The sequence below is a fragment of the Opisthorchis viverrini genome, assembly GCF_000715545.1.
Source record: "Opisthorchis viverrini unplaced genomic scaffold opera_v5_387, whole genome shotgun sequence".
Taxonomy (NCBI): domain Eukaryota; kingdom Metazoa; phylum Platyhelminthes; class Trematoda; order Opisthorchiida; family Opisthorchiidae; genus Opisthorchis; species Opisthorchis viverrini.
Genome location: NW_008752044.1, coordinates 202,685 through 213,136, shown reverse-complemented (window position 1 = coordinate 213,136; position 10,452 = coordinate 202,685). Strand labels below are relative to the sequence as shown.

General features: G+C 46.5%; 2 protein-coding genes across 2 annotated transcripts in view; one reads left to right on the top strand and one right to left on the bottom strand.

Annotated features, from left to right (window-relative positions):
* Positions 1-1,799: 1,799 nt before the first annotated feature.
* T265_15200 (hypothetical protein) overlaps positions 1,800-10,452 on the bottom strand; it is a gene marked incomplete at both ends in the record, with an annotated part of 26,172 nt that continues 17,519 nt past the window's right edge. Inside the window, 4 exons of the mRNA XM_009177020.1 lie at positions 1,800-2,081; positions 6,290-6,407; positions 6,526-6,931; positions 9,849-9,976. Of these exons, the coding sequence (XP_009175284.1) occupies positions 1,847-2,081; positions 6,290-6,407; positions 6,526-6,931; positions 9,849-9,976 (887 nt within the window). The remainder of the gene's footprint in view (positions 2,082-6,289; positions 6,408-6,525; positions 6,932-9,848; positions 9,977-10,452) is intronic.
* T265_10600 (hypothetical protein) overlaps positions 8,368-10,452 on the top strand; it is a gene marked incomplete at both ends in the record, with an annotated part of 9,650 nt that continues 7,565 nt past the window's right edge. The window contains one exon of the mRNA XM_009177021.1: positions 8,368-8,707. Coding sequence (XP_009175285.1) covers positions 8,368-8,707 — 340 coding nt within the window. The remainder of the gene's footprint in view (positions 8,708-10,452) is intronic.

Sequence of the window (10,452 nt, the reverse complement as noted above, 5' to 3'; positions counted from 1 at the left end):
GTGATAAGGAAAAAGCGAGTAGTGTGTTCTTCCCCCAGAACTGATCACTCCTATTCTGCAAATTAGTCATATTCAGTTCCATTAAATTCCTGCAATCCGTTGATACCCCGTTTAACTCAGTTGCTCCCAACTGGGCGTCGGGTTCGGAATTTCGTTTCATTATCTAGTCAGGTGGCTTGTTTCGCTTCCAATTTTCAATTTAAAAACAAACTGGAGCTGTAACGAGTGAAATACTAATAAGGCCATCCTAAAAAGACACTGAAAATCAACAGCTAGCTGAGAAGTGGAAGCATATATATATTTGAAGACCAGTGCAAGACGTCCGCAACTGTCTTGCGCCATGCTGTCAATAATATCAACTTGAAATCTACCTTGTTCGCAAAGTACAGCACCCTCATTCATTCAGTATTACACAATACGTCGTCTCTGAAACAATTTCATCTTTCATTAACACCCAACGCTTTTTTATTAAGTTAAAAAGGGAGCATCAAATCAGCCTAACGAGCACTCGCATTGTAATGAAGCGAATGGGACGAGTTTATCAAAGGGACCAAATACATTGAGGGAGCTGTATTCCGGAATTTCACGTACCGATTAGGGATATGGGGTAGCGAAAAGCTGTTGGTGTGCATCGTTACTTTTAGTTTACCACTATTTAACGCCGCTGCCCAACTTTTCACTTGCTCTCAAGCAATCACACAACCACCGCAGTAGCTCCAATCCTTTTAGCTTTCCGACGTCAGTCGACCTCAAAACGAACTATTATATCATTGCACTCGTAGGTCCAGATGTGATTTTTTCGCCTCCAGTCACTGTACTCGTCCCTATGAAGTTCAACATTAAAGACTCGTTAGGTGGTGGCTCCGAAGTTCTTAAACCTCTAGATTCTACGACTACTTTAAATTGAAGGCACTTGCCAATCTGCTGGATGCTTTCCTTCCCAGCTGACTTGCTCCTACACCCTTTTATTGAAGCGTGTATGAAATGAGGATCAAACGACGGGGAAGTCGCTTTTGAGCATATCATTTGTCCTGCAAATTCATTTATACATGCACTGATACTAGCCGTGTTTCCACACGTAGGTAGTGACCAGCCACGTGCTGTTCGACTTCAACTAACTGCAGCTTGGTACAGTCGCCCCTTCGATATAGCTCAAATGCTACTGATTAAATTCTGGCTGGGTGAACACCACTCATCGCGCGATTGTGAATTCCAACGGGGACCCCAAACAGGGACGGGAAAGAGGATACAGTGACTTAGCAGGAAGATTGCAAAATATCTGTTCCGTGTATGTGTTTGAACAGAAACTCGAAAGTGGACTGACGAAAATTAACTTTTCAATAACACTCACGACGCGGACCTAAATGAATGTGCGAAGCACTTCGTTTCTGCGGAACTGAAACAAATCCAGGGGAACGGTCGTCAGTCCTCCAAAGAGAGGACAATACAGAGGAGGGGACATCTAGTTTCCAGTAAGAGGGAGTCAAAATCAAATTATGGCTTCCCCACGGAACAGGCTTCCTTTCGAAGGATCTATCTTAAGGAAACGTCGTACTATATAGAACGCACGGTACTCGGGTCATATAGATGGTGGTGGAATTGTTCATTGAGTTTGTTAGTTTTGCTGCAAACGTTCCATCATTACCAATTGAAGTGACAACATCAATGCGTTGGTACTTATGCACAACCGCCAAAAGACTAACAAATGGACTTATTTTACACGCTTCTTGTAACAAAATAGGCCTATGAAGATTTTGGAACCGGAGGTCACAGCATAAGTATGAAAAATACATGATAAACGCCACTTGTATTTTCTGGAGAAAATAGGTCAGGTCAAAGTGCAACATCAAGTGCTTGTATCAGCGCCTGAAGTTTCCGTAAGTTCGGTATGCAAAGAAGAAAGGGGTATAACCGAGAGAAGTGGGCCAACAGCGTCATCATCGAGCGGTTTTGGCGGGTTAGGAGCTATGGTCTCGCATAATTTGCGCACCTTTTGGGCCAATACTGGTAGGTGTGGGAGTTTGAAATGAATCTGGGACCATGACCGCTTTCGAATACTGAAGGCTTGAACTACTTCGGGGCTAAAACAAACGAAATGGAGGGTGCGATGAATTCAGGTATAGTTGGTAGCAAGACGGAAGCAAAATGACACCAAGTCAGAAAACATCGGGGTGAAGGGCGAATTTTTCGTCGAATCAATAGGTTAAACACAAGGATGAAACCCTCCGATTCGGATTTTGTTTCAGTTTGAAAGAGGGAACACTCGCCAATCGTACCACCAAAAGCTTCTCTCCTCGGCACCTACCCATGAACAGTCGAAATATGTAACAGGTCCTTCTTTGGTGTGTCGAATCATGGTTTCTCACGGTTCATAAATCCGACGACTTTCTCAACGATCTGCTGTTGTTCGGACAAATTGCGTATGCATTTTCAGCAAACTGGTACTCTATTACCTGAGAAAATGTTTTTTTCACTGGGTTAGGCAATCCAGTTTGGAGTATATCACCGTGGGGCGAGATAGCTCAAGTGGTTAGAGCGCAAATTTACGGACTGGAAGGTCCGTGGTTCGAACCCGACCTCTGCCTCTCGACTTCCCCTGTCTAGGCTTGGGAATCCTGGCAGTACCCCAACCCTCGTGCTTCTTCCGGGTAGCATGGCAGCTAGGCACCGGGTGTTACAGCTGAGAGATATCACCATGAATTAAGTTGACATTATCAGCGTGGTGATGTCCGCAAGTCTGCGAGAATAACGGACTGCACCTTGTGCGCGTTCTTTCGTAACACTCGTTCCAGCAGTGCACATTCGTCTGCAAGCGGCCCAAATACACTTACACAGGTAAGATGAGCTGTTCACATGTAACACTTCCCTCGCTCTCCAGCAACAACGACTTCTCGATCGGTTCCACTCAGTTCCTAATTGACTGAATAATACATTCTCCAGTTGATCGTGGAATAGCCAACATACGTAGAGTGCACTCGAGAAGATCAATCAGGGTGGACAAATGACGTGTGGGGGAGATCCAAAGAATACGTAGGAAAATCACCACGTAGTATCAAAGACCCTCCACAAACATAAAAAGGAAGTAGGCATACCTAGTCACACAGATTGCCTTCTCCGTTTGTCGTGCAGCCGTATACCACAGGGTGTCAGTTCATTCATTCCTCAGTCTCTTATCTTCCTTAGGCTTATGCTATCCAGTGACATTAAAATGGGTAGGATCAGTGCAGTTCCCTGTTGACATCACCCGACAACAGCAACAACTGAAAACTCAGTGGCCAAAAGCCTGAAGACGCCACACATCATTTGTGCACAGAAGCTATGTCATGCAACCATTCAGCAATATAGCCCTTTCTGCAGCCGGAATCCACACAAGTGTACCAAAAAGAGCAACAGTCAGCTGTTGATCCGTGTCAACGGTAACTGGCGGTGGTGTGACCAATGGGGATTTGTAGCTGGCACGATGCTGGAGGACACCATGTGCCAGACGACCTCGGTTATTTCGGAAGTTAGCACTACATAAAAACAGCCCGCGATCAGCAAATAGCTGAAGTAACCGTTCACCAATGTCCGTACGTACCGAGTCCAGTCCATGTCGACCACCTAAGTGAGTCTCAGATGCGCCCTTCTCTACGTTCAGGCCTTCAGCAACCACAACGATATCTGAGTTTCTAGCTCGCCGCAACAGGGTATTCAAGGCGTCAAAAAACTGGTTTTCGATGGCGTCAGAGTTACGGTCAGTTGGGGCGCAAGCAGACAACACCGATAGCGATCAACTTCCCGTTCGCGAGACTCCTTCACGGACGTTGCCAAACGAACCGCACAGAGGCGACTATCAGCCGGTATCCAGTTAAGCAAGTATTCTTCCGCCCGATGATTGAGGACGACACCAAACCATGCACTTCTGGATCGCCAGCAGTGCACAGCCGGAGGCGATTAAAGAGTGACCAAGCAGTTAGCTCAATCACTGTGCTTGTATTCTGAATTATCGTTTCTGGTATACAGCACACATCAATGTCAAACGAGTCCAGTGTGAGGGCAAGTACAGCTCGGTGCCTTGCTTGCTTCAGAGAGCAAGCATTAAAAACAGCTAGACAAACTGGGCGAAGAAATCAAATCATTCCGCTGTAGCACCCTTTCGGTGCCTAGCTGCCATGCGAACGTAAGGAGGCACGATGGCTGGAATACTGCTAGTTTGTTCAAGCCTAGATAGAATCAGTCGAGATCCTGAGGCTGGGTTCGGTCCGTAAGCTGGCGTCCTAGACACTGAGCTATCTCGAGCCCAAACAAATTGAATATCGAGGCTCGATAGTTTGGAGCTGCTTGAGGACCTAAGCATCGAGTGTTGCTGCCAAAACGGGTGCAGGACGAGGAGTCACCAGTCACAACTGATGGACCCACAAGGAGAGAGCTATTAGTAAGATGGGGACAGGGGAAAGAAAAGTGTATCAAAGAGAAAGAGAGGTGTCAGCAGTAGCCTGTTTTCGCTCACCCGTCCTGCTGTACGCAGCAAGGCGATCCAGCTGATGCCACCATATGAGGACCAAAGTGGCATGAGATCATTTGTTCTTGGTTTTACGGGGATTGAATAGTGCCAAGCGACCCAGTGCCAGATGGGAGAACAATTAGGATAATCAACAAACATCTGGCTCAAAACCCTGACCACAGGGCAACAGGTTTGGCGGAGAATGCAAGTGCATTAGCATTCTTATAAAACAAGTCGCCACACACATTCTAACCGCCAACCTGGAGGACTAAGAGGCTGTGTTAGCCAGACCCCCAGCCACTGACTAACCTAGTATGAGACTGCGTGTTTCGCACGGGCATCTCAGCACAATGGGTTGCGGAGGCACACAAGCCGTCACACCACAGTAAGGTCCAGTTCGTTGGTGACGAAGTGCAGCAGAATGGACAATAAACACTGGTTAATGGTAAGGTTTCTTTTTTGAAAATTAAAGCTTATCAGGCGAACGGTCAAACTTTCCCCGGGACCGATTCAGAACAAAGTGGTAACCGGCGGGTTGGTTTTGTCCCGGTGTTATCCGACAGAACCAGGTGTGAAGACCAAAGTGAAATACCGTAACGATCACGTGTTATCACGTTCGTTCGACTGAACCAGTTGAAGTGAGCAGACAGCTGAGGTCGGTCACGCATATCAGAAGCACTGCAGTCGACAAACAATGGAGGGATTGATATTCCGAGCAGTTTGGTGATCAGACGAATACAGATGAATTTCCGGACATGGGTGGTATGTACGAGAAAGAGCGCAGTAGAAATATGAGGTTGCACATTCGATCAGCGCGTGCAGCCTAGATAATGGATGGAGCCCAGACACAAACAATACCAAGGGTCATGTGCCAGCCGGATAAAAAAAATAGAAAGAACGGGGTCAACAGAGGTGAGACAAATGTGTTTTCGAAGTCTAGTGCCAGAAGCTGTTACAAGCATTCGTGATGACGGTTCTGAAGTTCAGTCCAGATAGTATAAAAAAACCACTTCAGACTTCCAGGTACCCGTGTACTTTGTGCGAGGGACAAACCGATGGTGAAACCCAGAAAAGCCATACTCGAAATTTTACGAGTTGCTGAGTTTTCGGGCACGGAAATGCCCAAAAAATTGGCAAAGTTGAGAAAAGATGTCAGGGACCTAATAATAATGAGCATGTCATAATGTTTGCGTATTCGAGTGTTATCTAGGTTCCCAAAGAAACGGCGGACATAAATATAAACTAGTCCACCACTTAAGAGCGAAAGCACGAACGACGCGAAATGTAAACTACACCGTGGACTGCACTGTGGGCTACAGTGGAGGTGAGCGAACTTCTTGGTTAGAGCGCGAATTTCATAACCGGAAGATCCGTGGTTCGAACCCGACCTCTGCCACTCGACTTCCTCGTGTCTAGGATTGGTGAAACCTGGCAGTATCCCAGCCCTCGTGCTTCCTCCGGGTGGCATGGCAGCTAGGCACCGAAAGGGTGTTACAGCTGAACGACTTCGCTCACCGAACGCGGTGCTTCATGTCATACTTGCTCAATTGTTTTTCAAGTTCATTTACATTGTGGATTAACAGCTGATATTCGTCAGCACTATTGGAATTCTGTCTGTGTGAGGGATATATAACCCAGGTGCCTAACTAGTTTGGTGTGGAGAAGTCCACTTCATTCAAGTAAGCTTGACGCGCACAGGCCCCTAGGGAACATGTACGTGAATTAGAACCTACTGCCCAAACAGAGGGCTTTTTAAACTAACGCATAGTTATACAAAGGGAAGTAATCATTTATTCTCTTACTGACCTTTGTTTTCCAACTGCTTGCACACTACGTCTCAACAATTTCCACGGTTCATTAAATACCGCCCAGGAAGGATGATCCAGCAATGCGAACGATAATTCCAAGGCATCGGTGGAGAGACCTGGGAAAAAACAGAGAATTCGTGCACCCACCGTCACGCAAATCGACAGTTGTACAAAGTTGACAGATGATATACACGCCTCAGCGACTCAGAAGCGAGGTACTGTTCCAATACTTACCGTGTTTCAGACAAAGGTTGATTGTTGATACGTGGGGATGTTGTGCTCGCAACAATCGCTTTTCATCAGCAGCCGACAGGACCTCGTGGCGTGAGACCGAGGGTGCTGGTTCAGGAAGTACATGCCTGGAGAATCTGATCCGATATCGTAACAGGCGAGCAGTGATTTTCGGACAGGGAGTTATCGGTGATGGTGTCGGAATGCTCGTATCACCGTCTGTTGTCGTAGCTTCGGTTCGACTATCTGCGGTTACGTTGAGGGTTAACGAGGATACGTCAGATTCCCGACTCCGGCGCCGATACCACTCACACAAGTAACGAAGGGCATTGGGGTTCTCTGGGATACGGCGGGCGTAGCTTAACAGAAGGCTGCGTGCGCGTAATGGTTCATTGAAATACTCGAGGATCTGAAACAAAAACGGAAAATTCAAATATATTCTACATGGTCTAGGAACAATGTTTCCGGACCCTGTGTATGTAGGTGGGAAACAGACACTGCACTTTACTTAACTACAATGGAGATCTGTCACGCCAGGCATACTATTGTACCATGATCCTTGAGAGTACAAAGGTGCGTCCAACCTAGGCCTCAATCCATTAGCTCATTCTGAGTTGCGGTGCGTGCTGTCGTAGTACTGCTGGAGTGCGCTCCCCCATTTATGGTTCTCTTGTAACAAATCCAGTATGAGACAGAGCGAAATGGACCAGCACATATTGTAAGGCGCGAAGGCTGTGCCCATGTATGAATCTAGGATAGTTGGCTAGGGGATTTGGCAGCTCCGTGGTTGAAGTGGGTCGATAACCCTCGGGTGTTCAAGCTAATTTTCTGCTCGTTGTTGTTTCCTTCGCACCACCAGACCCCAGGAAGTGTTGTGAGCGTCCATTTCTTGAAGCCAGCACGGCTACCGACTTACGACCCATTTAAAAATACAGAATTTTCGGAGTTTGGTTAAGTCCCACACACAGCCTACCTTATCAGGTTTCCCGCGCCATAAATGCAACGTCGGCCGAAAGGATCGGCAGACAAGGCCCCAGCAGTCGATCATTTGAATCGCCTTTAAAACCTTGATCGTTCATGTCTCAGTGCCACTACCGTAATGAGCTGACTTGCTATGAAGAATTCGCAATGATATGGTTACCAACAGAGCGTTTGGTGATGTGACTGACAATGGAGTTCAGGTATGAAGCTAAACATCAAGTTAGCCGGTGGCTTTTTCAACTGCTACATATGCCGAGTATTGTGTTCGCCATACCGAATCCAGATGAACGCGAACCGAGATGTGCGGCTGCCGCTAACACACCAATAATGAAACAGTAGTGGAAACTAGTGCTTAACTGCCAGGGGAAAAGAATGTCCTAGTAAAGGATTGAAAGGGAGAAGGGATGGATACTTATTGTAAAACACCCTATTTGTCTAGAGAAACAATTTCCGGGAGCGAAATGCCTACAGCCTTCAAACACATCTGAGCTTCATGTCGGAGCAAGAAGCCATCAGCGGGATCAGCCCAATGTCCCTTGCGAGTCTCGCAAGCCCGGCTTACCAAGACAGGTAAACGTTAGCTATGCGGTCCAGCTGAGAAGTGACAACAAGCTAGCCACTGGGATCGGCTATGCAGACTTTCTGGACCTGTACTCAGGAAGCTGCGAAGACCCCACAGCGCTCAGCTTGACAGTACCCGCTGCCAGATCACGGCTTGCCCTATTCGTCAAAATGGGTCTGAAGTGTAAACGGTGATCGGGACCCAGCAATTTTAATCCCATAAGCATTATTTACTACCCAAGCGAATCCGACCCACTACTTCGTACTCGTTTACGAACTATTTGATTACATACAGGATAGAAGATGCAAGCAACATACGACTTGACAGAAGAGAATGAAAAAGGTTACGTAGGGGGTGGGTGGTGTATGCGATCCGCCTTAGAGGATAGGATTAATGTGACACTTCTGTATTTGACTACGGAGGGTGTAATATCCGGCAGTAAACCGGAGTCAGTATCGTTCCTGTTGCCAGTTTATAACCGGAAAGTTGACGATGTTGAAGATGTAGACCCCGAATGCTTGTCGTATGCCATCACTCGCCCCCTTTGCGCTTTCATTTTCGTCTCTTACATACCAGGGGGCACGCAGGCACATAGTATTGAATCGAAACCGCTGGAGAAAAATAACGCTCATCGTACGCCCAGTCAGTGTTGCGGTTGTTTTCGGAAAAGTTTGGTAATGATCGGTAGATTTATTGCTGGGCAACGTTTCGTTTTTGGCACAAAAGCTTCGTCAGGTCAAGCGAATAGGTTACGAGTTTGGTCGAGATTTTAGGAGGAAGGGGAACCAATCAGCTAAGTCAAGCTAGATCTCTGTTGGGTGTCCACCGAGAGATTTTGTTGGCGAAAGGTCACGCTATCACAAAATAACGTGGAATAAGTCAAAATAAGTGCTAAGAGATTTTCGTTCTTGTCGAGCTGGATGCGAAGCGATTTCAAAACTAAATACGGTATGCGGCTTAGCTGAATCCGGCGACAGGAATGTGTTACCCCATAGCCAGAAGACCTGGCTATGGTGTGAGTTGGGTTTACATGGGGTGAAGTTCGAAGACGACGCTAGTCGCCCCCGTTATGACCTATTCCCTCGAATTGATGGTCGAACGTTTATTACGATGTGGTCCAAATATGCCCCCAGAACTATGGAATTTTTGCAACAAAACCTCACGCCTTTGCTTGTGGTTACAGGGCAGGTAAGCTCTAGTATTTATCACTAATGTAGCGCTGTTAACGAAGACAACACGCTAAGGTTTTCTTCAACTGAACGGACCTGACTGTACAGCACTAGAGTACCAAGATGGAATGATATCTTCAGAGGTAGGCCCTGGAAACATTGGGATATCACAATTTGGAAGTAACGTGTGACGTCAACCCCTTCTTGTTCAAGGTTTGCACGCGATTCAGCACAAAGGGAATTTCAGGGATGTTGTACACAGCTGGGAACATAAGTATATTCGTAAACCATTTTTTCTAATCTCGTAATTGCACTGATAACTGAATCAGTTGTCACTTTACACAAAGTCTGTAATTCTAAGAACCATGCTTGATCCGTTCGAAAGAAACAACAAAACGTGTAATCAACAGCCAGTACATATCCTTTGGTCCAGTGTATGGTTGGCCACTGAACATGGAAAATAAATCACATGGCCTGACGCAGCTCTGTGTCAAAATGCACCTCAGTGTTCAAAACCTGCCAGTATCGTTTACGCTTAATGGCATAGATCAATACAGACTAGTGGACGGTCAACAAAAGACCAAACTCGGCTAGCCCGAGGTCACGGAACTCACCTCAACCAGTGGTCGGATGAAGATGTCGCATAAGTAACCACCGGATACCAATGCCTCAACTTCCTGCAATCGATAGAATGCCTTATCCGCCAAATCATCGGTGGTCGAAGGCTCTCCTGTGTCGTCAGCTACAAACAAAAGACGGAATATAGAACGTAAAGGTGTAATAGATACTGCTATGGGAAGATATGCGACCATAGAGAATCTGTTCTCGAAAGGAAAATTGATACCGCATGGGGCAACAAATGACGTGGCGTCAAAGAGTAAGGAAAATTCGCATGAGGCAACAAATGACGTGGCGTCAAAGAGTAGGTTCATCATCATCATCATCATCGACAGCATGACATCAATGTTCTGTTCTCGAAAATTGATACCGCATGGGGCAACAAATGACGTGGCGTCAAAGAGTAGGTTCATCATCATCATCATCGACAGCATGACATGACATCCAATGTTCAACACCGATGCTTCACTGCCGTACAACCATGACTTATTTGAAGGCCTTATTGTAAAGAAAAGAGTAAAGGTGGACGGGGGAGGGACTTAGTGCTAGCTTAACACAATCATTCCGAGGTGCCTACACCTCCAGACATTCACTCAGGCA